Source organism: Ovis aries, chromosome 16 (genome assembly GCF_016772045.2).
Source record: "Ovis aries strain OAR_USU_Benz2616 breed Rambouillet chromosome 16, ARS-UI_Ramb_v3.0, whole genome shotgun sequence".
Taxonomy (NCBI): domain Eukaryota; kingdom Metazoa; phylum Chordata; class Mammalia; order Artiodactyla; family Bovidae; genus Ovis; species Ovis aries.
Window position 1 is genome coordinate 16,950,558 of NC_056069.1, and position 21,437 is coordinate 16,971,994.

The window sequence follows — 21,437 nt, forward strand, 5'->3', positions numbered from 1 at the left end:
AAGAGTCTGGTTTAAATGCGGTTTCAATTTGCTATATGACACTGGAAGCAGTTAGCTTATCACATCTCCACTTTCGTTTTCAACAGACTAATAACGAAAGAAAAGAAAACTCAGCCGTGGCCACAGGACTGGAAAAGGTCAGTTTTCATTCCAGTACCGAAGAATGCAATGCCAAGGAATGTTCAAACTGCCGCACAACTGCAGTTACTTCATCTGTTAACAAAAGTAATGCTCAAAATTCTTCAAGCTAGCCTTCATCAGTATGCGTACTGAGAACGTCCCGGTGTTCAAGTTGGATTCAGAAAAGGCAGAGGAACCAGAGAGTGAATTGCCAACATCCGTTAGATGATAGAAAAAGCAAGAGAATTCCAGAAAAATATGTACTTCTGCTTCATTGACTACACTAAAGCCTTTGACCGTGTGGATGACAACAAACTGTGGAAAACTCTGAAAGAGATGGGAATACCAGACCACCTTACCTGCTTCCTGAGAAACTTGTATGCAGGTCAAGAACCAACAGTTAGAACCGCACACGGAACAATGGACTGGTTCAAAACTGGGAAAGGGGAATGTCAAAGGGACCACACAGCAAGGCAAAAACACTTTGACGACAGCTGCTCTACTTCAGACAAGCGCTGCCAAGTAAGCTGGCCCACTCACACTGTGCGGCTCGACCCTCTCCCATGTGTGAGGCAGCCCTCGGGGATCTTGAGCTCTCTCCTTTCTCACCTCGGGAGCTATCAGTGGAGGCTCTGTGGGGAACACGGCCTTCTTCCCCTACCTGGCAGTAACAAAGTGGCACATCTACTTCTCCTGCCAGATCAGGATCAGACAAACACAGTTAAAACAGAAGGTTTAAATGAGACTCTGAGTCTCATAATACTAAAAGTGGCCATCACTCGTAACACCAACCAAAAGGAGGGGTCGTGGCCAAGAGGGAAGCGGGTTTAATTATAAAAGGGTTCCAAATCTTGATTCATTAATTTCAACATTCTGGCTGTGAAGTTGTAGTTTTACAAGATGTCATCACTGGAGGACATGAACAGTAACAGTTTATAAACTAGAGAGACCATTAATCTGGCAACCTCAATGACCAAGAATACACTGGGAGGCAAGGAGTTAACTTCTAAAGATGAATGATCAAAATAGTTTGGCACCTGTATGCCCAAATTTAAACAAATTATTCATAGAAGAATCTTACAAAATCAAATTATTTATTCTTCTTTCCCAAACATATTCTAACAGGTGTGATTACCTTTGCTGAGATGCACAAATGTGAGGAGATAAAAACCCGCTACAAGGAAAACAAAGGCTTCAATATTGAGGTTCAACTGACAAGATGGAAATACTGGGAACTATGAGAAGAAACAGAAAACTATTAAAAATCTGAACCAGACAAGCTGCAATACGTGGTATTCTGGACTGAATACTGCAACTAAGAGCATGAGCAGAAACCTGGTGAAATTTGAATAGAGTCTGGAGTTTAGTTAGTAGTGATGTACCAAAGTGGGTCTCTCAGCTTTGATAAATGTACAGTTTCTCAACTTGGGGGAAAACTGGGTGAAGGGTGCATGAGAATACTCTGTACTATCTTTGTTACTTTTCTGCAAACCTAAACCTATTCCAAACTAAAAAGATTGTCATTATGCCAGTACCATACCATTTTAATTACTGTGGCCTTGTAATATATTTTGAAATCAGGGCACGTGATGCCTCCGGGTTTGTTCTTTTTCAAGACTGTCTTGGCTGGCTATTCAAGATCTTTTATGGTTCTATATGAATTTTAGAATTGTGTTTTTCATTTCTATAAAAACTGCCATTGACATTTTGATAGCAATTGTACTGAATCTGTAAATTGCTTCGGGTAGTATGGACCTCTTAACAACATTAAGCCTTCCAATCCATAAACATGGATTTCTATTTGTGTCTTTAAATTCTTTTGTGAATATTTTATAGCTTTTGGCATACAAGTCTTTTATTTCTTTAGTTAAGTTTATGCCTAAGTATTTTATACTTTTTGAGGCTACTGTAAATCTTTAATTTCTTGATTTTTTTTCTTAATTTCTAAATTTTTTTCTAAATTTCTTAATTTAGTTTTCTTAATTTCCTTTTCATTAGCATATAGAAAATACACTGAATTTCTGCACATTGATTTTGTATCCTGAAACTTTACTAAATTCATTTATTAGGTCTAGTTTTATTTTTAACAGGGTCTTCAGGGGTTTCTCTATATAAGATCATGTGATCTGTAAGTATGAACAGTTTTACTTCTATCATTTCAATCTGTATGCCTTTCTTTTTCTTGCTTAATTGCTCCAGCTAGGATTTCCAGTACTATGGTGAACAGACAGAGCAACGGAAATGAATAGAGAGATCAGAAATAAATCTACATATATATAGCTACCTACTCATCTTCAATTAGGGTGCCAAGAATACATAGTGGGGAAAGGATAGTCTCTTCAACAAAGTGTGTTGGGAAACTGTATATCTATATCTAAAACCTTTACCTTATACCACACACAAAAGTCGACTCAAAATTAAAGACTGAAACATAAGACCTCAAACTGCAAAATGCCTATAATATAGGGGGAAATCTGTATGCCCCTGGTGTTGGCAATGATTTCATGGGTATGATACCAAGAAACATGGGCAACAAAATCAAAAACATGGGAAACTATGTCCAACAAAACTTTAATTAAAAGTTATTTAAAAATACAGATTTAGACTAAAAAATACCCTCCTCTGTGGATATATGGTTTGGGGACAAACTGCTGTAGAAGCTTGAATTAGTTGACAAAAATGTTCATTATATACACAGAATGTCTAATCAGTAAGACTGGCAAGTTCATTTTCAAAATGACAAAAACTGACCACCTTAGTCTTCGAGTCACATCCAAAGCTGATTCTTCTCAAGCTAATGGCATCAGTAGATGCCACTAGACTACAGACTTCCAATTTTTTGGTTTTGTTCTTTCTGTTGCTTCCATATGCCTAACCCCTATTCTTGCCCTTCAAGAGAGCACATGATAATTTAAGAAATATTTCCACTAAAATGGTTATAAGATTAGGAAACTTATAACATTTTTCAGTTATTAGCAGAAGATAACTAGCTAGAATTTCCTGACTCCAAGGTAATGCCAAAAAATGAAGTGTTAATAACCTGACTCACTTCAAAAGTACATTCACTGGACTTTAATAAGCAAGTAGTTCAATTCCCTGGTATTGAAATTATTACTCTAAAACAGAATGGTTCTGGTTGAACTGTATAAAGGTCTTTCTGTTGGTTAAAACAAAAAAAAAAAAGGTCCTTCGGTTGGTAATGATAGCTTTCTGATATAACAACAACTGACCCGTAAGGTGCTTCGTCTCTAAAGTTGGTACAAGATTTTTAGCTCCTGTGGTGCTACTTACCAAGATGTATGTATATTTCATAAGATTTTTATTCCTTAAAACTAAAAAACATTCCATTGCATTAATCTTTAGTTTCACCCAGCATGAATTCGGTAAAGCTGAATCTTTTATTTTTCTTAGGTTATATGGCATATTGGATCATTGTTCACTTTTCTCCATACACCTTATGATAACGTTTCAGAAATTATTCAGAGTTACATTTTTTCATATACTATTTTGCTAAAGAGAAAAAGTTTCCTACCTTAGAGAAAAATACAGAAGATCTTTTTAAAGAATAATATACTTTTTATAAAATCTCACAGATTATGTATAAACACACTGGCTATGCAATAGGACAAAAATCTTAAAAGAAAAATTTGCCTACAACAAGGTATTTAACCATGTGGCCTTTAAAAATTCTTTAGTTTGATCCTTTGTTTAAAATCATCTTCTCTTTTGACCTTTGATTGTTTCACTAAAAGGTAACTCAATTTCTAAAATATATCTGCTGCTGCTAAGTCACTTCAGTCGTGTCTGACTCTGTATGACCCCATAGACAGCAGCCCACCAGACTCCCCTCGTCCCTGGGATTCTCCAGGCAAGAACATTGGAGTGGGTTGCCATTTCCTTCTCCAGTGCATGTAAGTAAAAAGTGAAAGTGAAGTCACTCAGTCGTGTCTGACTCTTAGCGACCCCATGGACTGCAGCCCACCAGGCTCCTCTGTCCATGGGATTTTCCAGACAAGAGAGCTGGAGTGGGGTGCCACCGCCTTCTCCAAAATATATCTAAATAATTTAAAATTTCTAAAATCTCTTAGGATATAAATTCTCCTCATTTTGTGGCTTAACAAAGAGTTTGAGGCCTGTAGATAAGGCCTGCAGATACCAACTAGAACCTACTTCATAAATGATGCTTGGCAATGCAAATTTAGTCACTAATTACACCCAGTGTAAAGCTCAAATTCCAAGGGCATCACCTGAGAGTTTTACTTTATTCTATTTTTAAATTTATTTTTATTTTAATCATTTTATGGTTGCTCCTTGAGGAATTTAGTTTACAATTTCTATCTGCTGAGCTTGTAAGTAAAGGAACTCTCTTATACTGCTATGTCTAGAAAGAATGGGATGGAGACTTGTTTTATTCTATTATACCTTTCCTTATAAGGTACATCAAATCTTTTGCAAAGTAAGTTTGAAAGAAATGTACAACTTAAACAATGACCCAACTATTTATTTCAAGCCCAGCTCTGAGGAACAGAACCTCTGCTTTTTTCTTTACATCTGTCTTGTATGGAATGTTCTCCATCAGAGCAATTAAATAGAATCAAAATATTCTATTTATATTACTAAACTCCAACCACAAACAAGGCGTGTGCTAGGCACAGGCTAGGCCCTTCACTCAAAATGAAGAATCCTAGGAAGCAAGAGAATCTTCAGCAGTATAACCAAAAATCCTGAAAGAACGGTGGTTCAATGTGCTATGCAGCACTGGGAACAGTCTGAGAAACTTTTAAAATGCTGATGTCTAACTCTTTTAGAAATTCTGATTTAACTGGTTTCAGGCACCAGGATTTTTTTAAAAGCTCTCCAGGTGATTATGATGTACATCTAAAAGTGAAAAACCCTGTTAAAGAAAAATTTTGAGGATTAAGATTTTAGAAAGTGAAAGTGTTAGTCACTCAGTCACATCTGACTCTTTGCAACCCCATGGACCACGTCCTCTATCCATGTAATTCTCCAGACAAGGACAGTGGATGGAGTGGGCTGCCATTCCCTTTTCCAGGGGCTCTTCCTGACCCAGGGATTGAAGCCAGGTCTCCCGCATTGCAGTTTAGCAGTAAAGAATTTGATTGCAATGCAATAGCTGTAGGAGATCCTGGATTGGGAAGATCCCCTGCAGGAGGGCAGGAAACCCATTCCAGTATTCTTTCTGGAAAATCCCATGGACAAAGGGGCCTGGAGGGCTACAGTCCATAGGGTCGCAAAGAGTCGGACACAACTGAAGTGACTTAGCAAGCAAGCAAGTTCCCATACTGCAGGTAGATTCTGAACCATCTAAGCCACCTAAGAGCTCAAGTAAACCTAAAAAAAAACCCAAAACTTTGTATTTTTAGATTCATTCAAATAAAAAGAATATAGGTAACAGACTGAATAAAACATATGAAACAATTCCCATTTACTACCATCTATTTCTAGAACTCTTCAGGGTTTCTTTTATTCTTTAGTTTCAGTGAAACATTTTTAAGTTCCTTTTGCTTACTGTATGCATAAGGAGCCAGTCAGTGTCTTTAATTTGTTTCAAAAAGTAGGATTATCATCCATCAAATTGTAAACCATTAATAATTTATAAAAATGACTGAATATGAAGGCAATGAAAACTGTCCAACCTGACCACTGGCTGGTATAGCAAAATGTTAGAGAATGTGCAGTATCTTATGACTTATTTCTGGGAAGGGAAATACTGTTCTATGGCTGTTTAACCTAAATTTGCTGGAGTACTTGAGATGGTATCATGCACGATTTAAATTACATTGTGTTTTTATTTTAGTAAGCAGACTTGGCACAAAACAAAGGAATACACAGCATGCCTCCAGGACTGAGTTATCTGTGGAAGTCAAATGGAAAACTCAAAAAACAACAGCATTGTGATTAACAAAGATGGGGCACTACGACTAGGTTTTAGAAAACAGCACAATTCAAGCATTTCAAAATACCTGTCCCACTATTACCTTTTAATGGTGGAGTTTATTTAAATCTAGCCTACCAACATTTATTTCGTTTCCATAAAAAGACTAACCAGAAGCAGAATATCTACAATACCCAATGGATTTAAGACCATAAATGAGCTTGTACCAGTCTCTGAAAATTACTCTTGTTTTATATTCAAGGAATAAATTCATAGTGAAATGGAACAAGTAAAGTTTCAGGAGGAATTCATCCACATCAAAGGCCAGATCTTTCCTGAACACAGGTCACCCAAATCGCCAGAAAATGGTTCATGTTAACTGCTGACTTAACATGTTTAAAGAAATTTGCTACCACTAGCATCTAATTCAGTGAAAGGTTATTGAGAATCCATTCTGTACCATTCTACACGGGCTTGCCTTGTAGCTCAGTCGGTAAAGAATCTGCCTGCAGTGCAGGAGACCTGGGTTCGGTCTCTGGGTTGGGAAGATCCCCTGGAGAAGAAAATGGCAACCCACTCCAGAATCCTTGCCTGGAAAATCTCATGGACAGAGGAACCTGGTGGATTGCAGTCCATGGGGTCGCCAAGAGTCGGGCACAACTGAGCGACTAATACACACACCATTCTACATACGTGTGTGTGTGTGTGTGTGTGTGTGTGTGCTAAGTCACTTCAGTCATGTCTGACTTTGCAACCCTATGGACTACAGCCCATAGCCAGGCTTCCCTGTCTGTAGTCAGGCTCTTCTGTCCATGGGATTCTCCAGACAAGAGTGGGTTGCTGTGCCCTCCTGGGTATCTTCCTGACCCAGGGATTGAACCCCTGTCTCTTAAGTCTCCTGCACTGGCAGGCGGATTCTTCACCACTAGCACCACCTGGGAAGCCCTCAACATATATACCTGTATGTAAAATGTGCTGTGGGGCAGGGTAACATGAAAATTCGTGGTGTAGCAAAATTTTTATATTAAATGGTACAAAGCTGCTGCACCATTTGTTCTTTGGAGTGAGACAGCTACTGTGTGTATGTGTGATAAAAGAGAAGATAAAGAGAGAAGGTGGGGAGAGGTAAAGAGGGTGCCAGGAGAGACAACAAAGAGAAGATATATGTCTCGGTTACCCAGGTCACAAGAAAGCTAGCTGGTGATGTGGTGTATCGAATAGCATCAGTATTCAGTGGGCGGAAGCAGTTAATCTGCAGCTACACGAGTGGAGTAGGAAAATGCTCGCTATCAAGCTCTCCTGCCAAGTATAATACTGGAAGCCTCTTCCCCACTGTATGGCTAAATACAACCTCGAACCTTTTCTTGCCAAAAGTGTTCTGCTCTACTTTTTCTTTTATTAAGAAAAAAATTTTAAAGTCACCAGATGATAGAATTTCTTTTTAAATACATATACATCTGGTCTACAATGAAAAAATGAGAAAAGGATATTTCATTAGAAACACTGGCTTTATAACCAAACTTAGTGAGAACATATAGGTATTCTGTAAAATAACCAAGAAGTAACTCTTAAAAAAAAAATTGAGGTTTAAAACAAATTAAAAAAAAAGACAAAGTAAAAAATTCCCTTTTATTTAGAGAAATTCTGACAGGGTGCATTACCTTTTTTTTTTGAGTAGAACACAATTTTGTTTATAAAAGACAAATTCATCTATGACATCTACTTTTAGTTTTTCAATTAAAAGAAAATCTATGTGGATTTTTGGTGCAGCGGGCCACATAAGTGGCAGTCTGTCAGGGAAGATAAAAGGACTAATGGATATACTTCATGGTTAATAATCCTGGAGTTTGTGGAAACATACAAAGGTAAAAAAACCGTACAAAAGAAGAGAGGCTACAGTTTAACAGTCACATTACATAATGGCATTTTCTTAAAGAAAAAAATGAACATCTATAAAATTCAAATGTAAAGCACGCTAAGGAATTATGAGTCAAAGATCTACACAGATAACTAGTTCAAAGGAAAGAGAAAAAGTTATTAATAATAAAGCCTTCTTCCCCCAAAATGTGGATATAACAATGAAAATGTGGAGACTGTATTTGTGGAATTTAGGGTTTATAACCCCAATTTACAAAAGTCAGTTGGTATCTGAAGTTGCATGGCCTCCAGTCATTATGCAGTTACAGTATATGAGTCAGCAAATTCACAGTAGGATATGGTTGTACAACAATCTTCTACAATACAAATCTGACCAGGTCACTCTTTTGATGACAACTTTTTAATGCCTCCCTGTTCCTACCAAATAAAACCCAAATCCCCAGATTTCCACGGCTACTGTAACAACCACAACTTACTATCTCTGCTCGTACAGGCGAGAAGGCCAGAAGAGTCTCCCCGGGCTAAAATCCAGGTGTGTCAGCAGGCCCGCTTTCCTTTCTGAAGGTTTTAGGTAAGAATCTGCTTGCCTTTTATTCTAGCAGCCTTCTCACTCCATCTTTAAAGCAACAGCAGATGGAGTCTTTTTGACCCTGCATCATTCTGACCCTCTCCACCTGCCTCCCTCTTTGCTTCTACGGACTCTTGTGATTACACTTGACCCACCTGAATAATCTCCTTTGTGATCAGCCAATTAGCAACCTTAATTCCACTTTGCTGTGCAATAAAACATGGTCATGAAGGACACAACATATTCATAGCTCCAGGGGCTAGGGCACAGATGTCCCTGCAGATGAAAGGGACTATTCTGCCTACCACACTTAGCACAGAGTATACCAGGCCCTCTACAACCCAGCTTATTTTCTGATACACAGTCGGCACCTAAAAAATGTCTGAGTGACATTCCTCCTGCGGCCCACTGTTCAGTGAAATAAGACGAAGAACTACTTCTCCTGAGTACCGCAAAACGTTTAGCAGCAACATCGGCTCCTACCCACTAAACACCCATGGCACTTCTCTGGACTTGTGACAACAGAAATGTCTTTCAGACATGTTGTAAGTCCTGGGGTTGGTGGGGGGAGGGGTGGGCGGGGGGGTGCGGCAGGGAGGGGTTGCACTCAGTTGGGAACAACTATTAAACAAGGATCCATTGTTTGAATTCACACGATGACATAAAGCCATTTTGACTAGGGTTAAAAAAGTCATCCGTTTCTTCATTTCTTCCAGCTCAGTAAGAAAGCGGGTGGGAAAGAAGTTAGCTCCAGTTTAAGTTAAAAGACAGTTAAAAATAACACTTGGCTATTTTCTATAACAAAAGCTTTCTTCTTTTATATCTGTTTTAAAGTAATTTATTTCAAAGGGACAGTTCCAAAAAAAAATCAGACGAGCTATTAATATGATCTTCATACACTGTCACATGTTAGAAATTAAAAAAAGCATAAAATTATGAAAGCTGTTTCAAATCATTTCACTTTGCTGTGGTTTATGTAAAAATGAATTCGAGTAGCTAGGATACAATGAAATCCTATGAAATAATTAATTTGCTAATTCTTTAGTTAACAAATCCTCTTTCATCAGAAAGGATATTTTATTTGTATCCCTTTATACAGAATTAAATCATTTTAATTATTTTCAATTAATACAAATGGACATGTTCTTTCTCATATTTTCTTCATTTGATTCTGAATCACAATAGCACACCTTAGCTATTGATAAAACTATGTCTTTATTCACATCACACAGGGTGAGACAACAAAGAAGCAATTACTTTCAATGCACTGCTCAAAAGAATTAGCTGGAATATAACGTGAATGTATGTATGTATTAGAAAGATTTAAGAAATAGTCTAAAAGGAAAATAAATCTGCAATTCTTAGCATCAAAACAGCAGAAGTCTTATGCCTCTGACTTTCAAACAGTCCTTTTTTTGGTGTTTTCCAGTAACCGTACCTCTTTCTCACTTTGGACGGAGATAATTAACAGTTCTTTAGTAAGTGTTCAGTTTATCTTAAAAATTATATTATGATGAATTTTCAAGTAAAATATCCTCAGAAATCATTGATGATTATTAAAATACACTGTTGCTGCTAAGTTGCTTCAGTCATGCCCGACTCTTAGAGACCCCATGGACCACAGCCTACCAGGCTCCTCTGTCCATAGGATTTTCCAGGCAAGAGTACTGGGGTGGGTTGCCACTGCCTTCTCCAAAATACAGTTAGGTTACAGTAAGTAAAACAGGCAGGGATGTAGACTTCATGCAAGTCTAGCCATGTAGTACCTAATAAAGGTAGCATTTCAAAATAGTAAAGAAGGGGTAGGCTATGGATTAATCTTGTGACAGAAGCCATATATGTATGTGTGTGTGTATAAATACATATATAAAGTTGATGCTCAATTCACTCTTATAAAAAAAATTTCCAGTTAAAGATTTAAATGGAGTAAGCCCATTAAAAACATGAGAAATTATTTCTTGAGAGTGGGGGCAGCTATTCCAATCCTGCCATAAAACAAAACACAACAAAAGAAGAGTTAAAAAAAAAAAAGGTTAAAATTAACAAATCGCTAACAATTAAAGAGGTGAAAACAACACGTGGTGATGGTCTCTCAAACAGCAGTGCAGATCTGGATCGACAGGTGCTCAGAAGACAAAGCTTCATCTTTCAGAAAGCAAGTCAAAGGGAGTGAAAAGGAAAAATAAAGCCTCACTAACAGCTGTAAGGGGGAATCTGAGAATTGAAGCAGAGACCACTACTTGCAAAACTGTACCAGGACTTACAAACAGGAAAACTATCCTAAATCATGGCGTGCAAGACAAGCACTCTAAGCTCAAACTCTTTTAACAGAGCTCATTGAGATCCATGTGCTCCAAGTCAAGGAAACTGACGTCTGGTCAAACGGTAACTGCATGAACTTGTCACAGGCAAGACCAATGACTGTCCCAGCAAAACGACTGGCTTGCAGATTCTGACCAGTCTTTGACAAAACCATTCTATGGCTAAACTTTAGCTCTCGAAGCCCTATAAAACTCTTCCTTGGTTCGCTCACTGTGACACACCCTGTGTTCCCCATCATGTTGCATTCTCCCTCACTTTAACAACCTAATAAGCCTAACTCTGGTTCCTAGTTTTAGACAGACAGACAGACAGATAGAGGAATAAATGGAAACAAAGGTGAGAATTAAGGGCTGATTTCTTTAATCTATAAAGAGTTTGTTCAGTTTTCTGACGGTGGCTTAATGAACTACTCCAAACCACGTGTCATAAAACAGCTCTTCTACTGTTAATGGAGTCAGTGGATCTGGAATTCCTAAGAGTGGACTGAGGGTGGACAGTCTCTGGGGGTTCGTTTGAGAAGACTTGAAGGCCAGAAGTGACTCAAGTCATCTTCGCAGCTGGGACCATCTGAAGAGTCCCTCGATTATGTGCCTAGCAATTAATGCTGGTTGTTACCTGTGACTTCAGTTGGGGAAAATAAGACCTATGTTCTCCTTGTGGATGCTAGGGTTCCCTTACAGCATGGCAGCTCTGGTCCAGGCATAAGTGTTCCTGGAGAATAAAGTAGAATCTATACCTAATGATCTAGATTGAGCAGTCATAAAGCATCGGCAAGCCTGACCAGTTTCAACAAAAGGAAATACAGATGTATCCTTTTAAGGAGGAAGAATGTCAAAGTCACATTTTAAGAATAGCATGTGGAATGGGAAATATTATTATGACCATTCCTGGGAAACAATCTGTCATTCTTATTTAAAACCAAAGGGAAAAATAACCAAATATACTTTCTAATAAAAAAAAAATATATAAACAAGTCATTCATTCGTAGGCCTCACTCATAATTAGAGAAAATACATTAAACAAAAAAGCATTGCTTTCTAATTATCATAATGCCCAGGGTACAGGATAATTCATATACTACCACTGGGCATACAAATTTAAATTGTTAGTTGTTTTCCTTGAAGTGATGTGCTTGCTTTCAAGAAAATGCATGCCAAATACTCAAGTGTGAATAATCATCTTTATCTTTCAAATGCTCTTCTACATCCACATTCAAGTGGCATTCGTGAACAAGGTTTAATTCAGCTCAAAACTCAATCAGAAAGTAGTTTTCCTCAAGACCAACCACTGTCAGTGGACATTACCATTTTGACAGAAAATATTTAAAAGATGTACACTCAAGAGTGGAGATTTAGGAAACTTAATAATTTGTACTGTGTCATCAAAAACACTCTAAAATGAAACTGGCTATAAAAAACAAAAACTCAGAGTATGGTAGTGGAGAATATAACGACTACTAGTATAGTTGTATAGTTAGCTGCCACTGACCTTATCAATGCTGAAGGGCCAGCAGTTATACCATACGGTATAACAGCGTACCCCATATGGTTTTAGCACCACCAGTACAAATGTTCACACAATGAAAAGGGAAGGAATATCTTGGTATTATTATAAATGTTGCCTTGGAAAAGGGTATTCCACATCAGACAAAGATTTCATGACTTTTAAATTAGTATAGGTTACTTTCGTAATTAAAAAAAAAAAGTCTTCAAAATAGGAACTTCCTGATGTAGAACAATTCTTTGAAAAGGTTTCCTAAATTCCCCTTTCTTCAAAAGATAGGCTCCTTATAAAAACACAACTAGCATTACTGATAATTTATTGAGAAAAAGAAGCAGTAGAGGAATAAAGTAGGAAAAACCATCAAGAAGACAGTCTAAAGTTCCCTGGAATGTTACTTAAGTGCTCCTAAACTAGGCCATATGCTTCATCTAGAATATGAAGACTTTATTTGCATGGGGGTGTGTGTGCTCAGTTATGTCCGACTCTGTGTAACCCCAAGGACTACAGTCTGCCAGGCTCCTGTGTTCATGAGGTTATCCAGGCAAGAATATCGGAGTGGGTTGCTATTTCCTCCTCCAGGGGATCTTCCCAACCTAGGGATCAAACCCATGTCTCTTGTATCTTCTTTATATACACTGCTACTGCTAAGTCACTTCAGTCATGTCTGACTCTGTGCGACCCCATAGACAGAAGCCCACCAGGCTCCTCTGTCCCTGGGATTCTCCAGGCAAGAACACTGGAGTGGGTTGCCATTTCCTTCTCCAATGCATGAAAGTGAAAAGTGAAAGTGAAGTCGCTCAGCCGTGTCCGACTCTTAGCGACCCCATGGACTGCAGCCTACCAGGCTCCTCCGCCCATGGGATTTTCCAGGCAGTACTGGAGTGGGGGTGCCATTGCCTTCTCTGAGTCAATACCAAATCGCCAAGTTTCCCAGTGAAGAGTGGCAAATTACTGAACTTTTCCTAAGGTTTTTAGCAACAATTCAATTTGTTGTTGTTCAGTCACTCAGTCATATCAGACTCTTTGCAAGTAAATAATGAATAATGAGGCTGCCTCATTAAAATTAAAAAACTCAATACAAATGAGTTTTTTAATACTCAAGAACAATACTGATGTCAGCAGGCAATTAATCTGAAATCTTAACTAAAAACAAAAACTTAGAAGCATCATTTCATTTACTTCCAAGGGCATTTTCCATAGAATTGTCTTTTGCAGTGTCTTTTGATTACTATTATGTAGCCTACTGTGAAAGATCTTAACCTCTGGATCTCAGACTACTTTTTGATTAACATTTTAGCTTCATCAAGGGAAAAACTGCTATCTCAGGAGGATGTCTGGTTATCAATTTGTGATTTTATTACATCTCAGTTGGATTATTTCAAGTCATTATTTCCTATCCTCTTGGAATTTTTAATGTCACATGCAACTCTACAGTCTGTGAGAGTTGAATTAACCACTGCAATAGCGTATTTCAAGATTTGGGATAAATTTAACATTGACTTTGAGCTCTCACTGGTTAAAAAAGTTTTGTTCAATCCAACTTTGAAATACTTAGTATTTTTATATAGCTGGCCTTAGGTAAAGTTATGTGTCCTAGGACAGTTTTGGTTACATCTTAGCATCACCGAAAAATCAAGATAAGGATATATTAACAGCAGTATACCAGTCAAATATAAAAAACAAATGCAAAAGAAAAATAGTTCATTTTGAAGATGCTACTTTATTGCCATTGTGTGGAGGTATAGAGAGATAGTTGTCTAACTACTGAAATCAGATTGATTATATCTTTGCTGGAAAAGCTCTATACAGTCAGCAAAAATAAGAGCAGGAGCTGACTGTGGCTCTAATAATGAACTCTTTATTGCAAAATTTAGATTTAAATTGAAGGAAGTAGGGAAAAACACTATTTTAGGCCACTATTTAGGCCATACAGGTATGACCTAAATCAAATCCCTTATGATTATACAGTAGAAGTGACAAATAGATTTCAGGGATTAGATCTGATAGACATGATGCCTGAAGATATATGGACAGAGGTTCGTAACACTGTACAGACGGCAGTGATCAAAACCATTCCCAAGAAAAAGAAATGCAAAAGAGCAAAATGGTTATCTGAGGAGGCCTTATAAATAGCTGAGAAAAAGAGAAGGGAAAGGCAAAAGAGAAAAAGAAAGATATACCCATCTGAATGCAGAGTTTCAAAGAATAGCAAGGAGAGATAAGAAAGCCTTCCTAAGTAAACAATGCAAAGAAATACAGGAAAACAATAAAATGGGAACGACTAGAGATCTCTTCAAGAAAATCAGAGGTACCAAGGGAACATTTCGTGCAAAGATGGGCTCAATAACGGACAGAAATGGTATGGACCTAACAGAAGTAGAAGATATTAAGATGAGATGGTAAGAATACACAGAAGAACTATACAAAAGAGATCTTGTTGAATAAAGAAAAATCAGAAGACAGGATATCTTCCATTGTCATCAAAATAAAATTTCAAAAAGACTTCACAAGAATTCTATGGACAGAGGAGCCTGGCAGGCTACAGTCTATGGAGTCACAGAGAGTTGGACACGACTGAGTGACCAACACTTACAAATTAAGTAGAGATTCAATAAAACAATTTTTATTTTCAGTAGTAAAAATGGCAGTCAAGTGGTTAAGACTCCATGCTCCCAATACAGGAGGCATGGGTTTGATCCCTAGTCAGGTAATTAAGATTCTACATGCAGCATGGCACAGCCAAAAAAAAAAAAAAAAAGATTATTTTAGTAATGTGAGAATAAGAGAAATGCTTTTTTTCTTTTATTACTTTAGAAATGCTGCACTGCCACTGGGTCGCTTATACTGTTTCCAATGACAAGTTTGCCATCATCCTTATCTCTTTCCTTCTCTATACAATGTGTCTTTAAAAACTACAGAAAAACAAGGAAATCTAGGTTAAAAGCTGGGTACATACATATATACGTTCAGTCGCTAAGCTGCGTCCAATTCCACGATCCCATGGATCGCAGCCCACCAGGCTCCTCTGTCCATGGGACTTCCCAAGCAAGAATACTCGGGTTGCCACTTCCCTTTTCAGAGGATCTTCCTGATCCAGGGATCGAACCCCACACTTCTTGCATTGGCAGGTGAATTCTTTACCACTAAGCCACCAGGAAAGCCCAAAAGCTGGGAAAGTGATTGCAAAAACAAGAATGAATTATGAGGTTTCAGATAAAGGGACAAAGCAGATTTGTCAGGAGAAAAGGAATAGTTAGTAAGGAAGAAGAAAAGGTTGTGATGAGAGAGAAATGTCAGAGTTCAGGATTTTGGATGGGATCAGTTTCAAGTGAAGATAAAGTTGAGATGTAGCACGAGAAGTAAAGGGGAAAATGAAACTGGGCATGTTGAGAAAAGGCAGAAAGCTCCAAGTTCATAACCAGTGCGCCATTTCATGCAAGCTGAATAGTAAAGAGCATTTTCAGCAATTGTATGCTACCTCAATTACCAAATGTGATAGGGTAAGGATTCACAAAAGCAGTTTAAAAACCACGAATAACAAGATAATGAACTAATCTCATATTATTTCTAAAATAAAAATGTCTTTTTACCATGCATTTCAAGATGCTCTGCTTGTGTTTCATTGCTCAGTCGTGTCTAACTCTTTACAACCCCATGGACTGTAGCCTGCCAGGCTCCTCTGTCCATGGAATTTTCCAGGCAAGAATACCGGAGTGCATTGCCATGCCCTCCTCCAGGGGATCTTCCCAACCCAGGAATCAAACCAGGGTCTCCTGCATTGCAGGCAGATTCTTTACCATCTGAGCCACCAGGGAAGCCCAAGAATACTGGAGTGGGTAGCCTATCCCTTCTCCAGGGGATCTTCCCAACCCAGGAATCGAACCAGGGTCTCCTGCATTGCAGGTGGATTCTTTACCAGCTGAGCTAGCCAGGAAGCCCACAATTCAGGGCACTGACATTTAATTAAGAAGAAGATAGTACCAAAATAGTTACAATCAAATATAATTCTGTCTTTATACTAGTTCTGTTGAGTTTTTCTAGAGGCAAATGGGATAGCCAAAAGGAAGATCCTAATGGTTCTCAGTGATCAGAATAATTCAGGGAGAGTTTACAACATCCCACAACAAACCATCACCACAGAGCACCTAACTGAGGTTATATTTGGACTAAAGGTTTACAAAATAACATTGTGGAACTGAAAAGGGTAACCTTCCCTCCAACAGTATATCCCATACATGTAAGTAAAAGTCTGACGAAAACTGCTATATTTCATAGGTAGGCAAACAAGTTTTCAGGGAGAGCTGATGAGAGGAAGAAAGTTGAAGGGAGAGGAAGAAGAGGGTGGGAGGCAGAGGCAAAGGTGGAGGAAGAGGCAGTCTGTTCTCAGAAGGAGAAATATCAGCTACCTGTAGGCTGTGATTTTCAAACAAATTCCATTCCCAGAACACAGCACCTCTGTCCCTCCCGGAACCAGCAGTAGTAGCAAAGTAGACAATACTCACTCAAAGGCAGTACGCAAGGTGTGCTCAGATTTACTATATTCACCATAAGACCTAGGATTTGGTCATGAACTTATCAAGTAAGATGCAACAAGACCTAACATGCCATCAATTTGCTTAGCTGGGCTACAGCAAAAGCAGAAGACATATGAATGATGCTTGGACAGAGCTTTATTTGTGCTACCACGAGTAAGTGAGATGTTAGCACAGTTTTAATAATGTTCAACTTATTTATACCTCATTAACAATTAAAGTATCTATTAAGTATACATAAAACTAGATTATTTTTATAGAAACATTATAAAAATATTTCTAGGGCTTAAACTGAGAAATATTTAACAGGAAAGAATGATCAAAACAGCTCTACTTACTGTATCAAATGTTACATTAACAATGCTTTCTTAGGTACCATAAGGTTGCCAGAAAGCATTAATATGCTCAAAACTTCAATTTGAGAAGTTTCAACTTATAAGTGGCTTGTATGTCGCATTTCACAAAAAAGAAATTACAAACAACTTAAAACATTAGTGTGTTAGCTAAATTCTTTATAGAAGAGAGATCATGAAACCACTGTCCTACTACGGAAGCAGACAGGACAGAGAGGAAACTTAGAAATGAAATGCCGCTTGAGCCACGTTCAATCTTCTCAGAATGAGTTCCCCCAAAACAGAAAGTACAGAGGGAGCTGGATTAAAAAAGCAAATAATCAAAAGGCTGGAATGCTTAATAGCTTTTCTGAACGGAAATTTCATCCTTATTTAAGATGAAATATAGAGAATCTTCATAAACTTATGGAAAATCATTTGTCACATTTGATATAATACTAATTATCCATCTTTCTGAATTACAATCACCATTGCTTTGCTCTATCAAAGCAGCTACTGAAATGAAGACACCACATTTTAGGGACCACTTTAAGGCAACAGTGACAGCAAATCAAACATTCAATTACGTAACCTTGGAATCAAGCAGCTACACGTTTCCTTCTGAGTAAATAAAAAACTCCATTTTAAAATGAAGGTAATCTTTGATGCTAGACTGGTTTTTCTTTTGAACAGTAATTCATGACCATCTACCAGCAAATACTACCCTTTGAAATTACAACCAAGATACATCTAGTTAGTTCTCAAAAAATTTCTAATGTTAAAAACATCACAGTACAAGAAAGATGATATAATTATGGGAAAAAATACATATTTTATTTTTGTAACCTTGAAGCTACACTGAAACTAATTTTGTTACTGAAAAGTTATTGAAAAATTAGCCCTGTATTCATACTTATATTTATTCAAGGCTAAGATACAAAATCCCCACAATGATCATAAATGCTGATATTAACAGCATAAGACTAAGCTTTAAATCTAAGGCACGAGAAATCTTAACAGAAATGACAATGTACATCTACATCCAATAGCTACTGTGAAGACTAATTTCAAATAAAATCACTTTAAAAAATAAAAGTTGTTCTATAAATCAATACTACCTAAAATAAAACAATAATGATAAAATAATGAGCTCTCAAATAAAATTTAGGATATAACAAAACTGAATCAAAAACCTTTAAGGATTATTTCTAAAACTATGTTCTTATACTACCCTTTGAGATAGTATTTCACATACATTCAAAATAGTTAGAATTGAAATGACTACCCTATGATGTTATGAAGCACTCTATATGTAATAAAAAACAGATCTGAGCAGATCAATACGCAAAAAGTAGATCCAACCAGACTAAGCATGTTATTAAAGTATACAAAAAGCTGATGACTAAAAGGAACCAGGATACCTATCATTCGTTTACAAGTACAGAGTCTTTTTAAGAAAAATGCTATCATATTTTTCCACAACATCAATGATATAGTCAAGTTTAAAAAAGCCAGAGGAAAGATAAAGTATTATGTTATACCAAAAGGCTGTCATCATTCTAAACGCAGAAAATACATTATTCATGTATTTAGGATACCACTTAGCAGTCTCATTTCACAGGAGAATTATTTCCAGAGGTACACTCACAACTGAAAACTTCACTGGGATTCTATACATTGGGGAAGGAAAGGAACAGTATTAAGAGCTAAAAAAAAAAAAAAAAAAAAACCCACACAAATAATTTTTTAGCTCACTGCCCTTGGAATTTGCTAATCCAATTTTCCCCTCATTTCTCAGAAGAGAAAATAGTTCTCAAGAGATGGTGTGACTTGCTCAAGGTCATAATTTAACATCACAAACAGGACCAGCATTCAGATTTTACAAATTCTTGAATATTGCCCTTTCTTCTACACTAGTACTAAGGAGATGACACCTAGCATAAAAACAAAATAAAATGGATTAAACTCAAACACAGTTTCAAAGAAAGCTGTCAGAACAGTACAGTATCAGCTATACACTGAGGATGAAACCCTTGAGGATTAATGTGGGATAATTCAGGAGGTGAATATCACAAGTAGACTAAAATAATGATACCCAACATTAACTATTAGGTGCTCAGCATTATCTCATGATCATTTTATATATTAATTTATCTATTCTACCTTTGAGGTAGATAGTGGTGGTGTTCTCAATTGCAAATGAGGACAGAAGACACAATGAAGTTAATATCTGGTAAGGTCAGGAGACTAGAGCAGATTCCAAGAGAAAAAGGAGAAAAAATTTATTTATGTACCTATTTTATATTCATGTGTCAAAGTATTTACAAATTTATGATTATAAATAACTCTTTTCTTATCAGATTCTTATGGTAAGAGTTATGGTTTTCAAAACAATCTAGCCATTAATTTAAAGGCATTCTTATAAAGATTTATATTTCAAAAAACAATTCATTACAAGATCCATGAACTAACAGGGAAAAAGGAAATGTTAATAAATCTCAAAGCAGAAGAATGAGCATTACAATTTAAGTAAGGTTTGAGTGTCACATGGTTCTTATAAGTAAAGGAGTAAGTCCTCTGCTAAGACAAGAAACAGTTATTTCAGATCAAGAGTTAAACTCAACTTCCTGCACTGGGAATACAATTTATCTGTTTTAGAAGTACACCCAAACCTTCAAAATCAGTTATTTTATATTGATTCTGCAACAAGGGATGGATAGATGGATGGACGACAGATGGATTGATAGATGGAAGAATGGACCACCAAGTATCTTCAAATCTCCAGAATATAATGATGATATATGATTTTCCCAGATTTTAGAAGCTACTTTTGTAACTTACCATCTTTTTCCTCTTATCCTGTTCTGTGGGTGGTTCTTCATCTTCTGTTACTTTTGGTTCTTCAAGATGAGACATTAACATACAGCTGCAATTTTTTAAAAAAAGTTTTAAATAAATAAAAAAAGGTCTATAACATACCTTTTGCATTGAGCATTTTGCTTGAATATTTAGGTAATAAATCATAAGACATTTATTTATAGGAAACTTTTGAACCATAAACCACTTGACAAAAGCAAGGTGTACCTTTTATAATCTTTCTAAAAATGATACTTAGAAACACTTAAAATTAAAATTAATACTTTTTCTTTTACCATTAATCTTCATATGTCTAGATTATTGTATAATCTAGAAACATCATGTCATAATAGTATGAAACATCATAATAGTAACAATAATTTAAACAGCAACATCTTTAAAACACTATTAATTATGTAACAATCTACTTTGTGCTCCAAATGACATTACTATGCTATGAAGAACTTGTCCCTGATAGCACTGCAGGGCAGTTACAGACCATTTTATTTTGATTATCTGCATCACTGCTCTTTACATTAGCAGAGATAAAATAGCTTCCTATTCAACACTGGTTCCAGGGAGACAAAATGAATACTCTCTAGTGAATCAAGTTAAAAGAATGAACTTTACTGTTCCTAATTTAGAACAGACTTCAGTAATTTATCAGAGTCATTAAGTTCTTAACCAATAAAAAACTGTGGCAAAGAATGCTTGCTTTCTGTTATGTTTTGTAGCAAGTATACGTGAAGGGCATTTCTCGACTTAGCTATATAAATAACCTTCGATTCAGGGTTAGGGACAAGTGCTGAAACCAGAAACTTGATCAGACTCACTCTTGTAGGGCACGTGAATGTCCTTTTCTTCTTATCCTCGGTCATTAAAAAATTCATTTTTGAAACAACTGTCTCTGACCCAGTCAGTCCACCTGATAGAATCAAATACTAAGAACCTGAAACTGGAAATTGGAAACCCTGAAAACTAGCAAGAGCCCAATCTCTAACTCACTTCATGGCTTTAGTCTTTTGGAGCTGCAATGCTTTTGTCCACCATGATGTACAGCTGACTCTTCAACAACACGAGTTTGAACTGCAGGAGTCCAATTATACATGGATTTTTTTTCCTATAATAAATACTATCGGGGACTTCCCTGGCAGTCCAGTGATTAGGAATCTGCCTGCAAATGCAGGGGACATAGGTTCGATCCCTGATCCGGAAAGATCCCACATGCCGCAGAGCAACTAAGGCCATACCCCACAACTGAACCCGTGCTCTAGAGACCGCAAGCTGCAACTACTGAAGCCCAGGCATGCAAGAGCCCACGCTCCTCAGCAAGAGAAGCCCCCGCAATGAGCAGCCCACACACAGCAATGAAGAGTAGCCCCTCTCACTACTAGAGGAAGCCTGCATGCACCATAAAGACCTAGCACAGC

The 21,437-nt window shown here is 37.2% G+C and overlaps 1 protein-coding gene across 2 annotated transcripts in view; it reads right to left on the reverse strand.

Moving 5' to 3' along the window:
• Window positions 1-21,437, reverse strand: part of IPO11 (importin 11) — a 189,203-nt gene that overhangs the window by 3,093 nt on the left and 164,673 nt on the right. For both annotated transcript variants that reach the window (XM_004016947.6, XM_060400403.1), the window contains one exon: window positions 19,993-20,077. In XM_004016947.6, coding sequence (XP_004016996.1) covers window positions 19,993-20,077 — 85 coding nt within the window. The remainder of the gene's footprint in view (window positions 1-19,992; window positions 20,078-21,437) is intronic.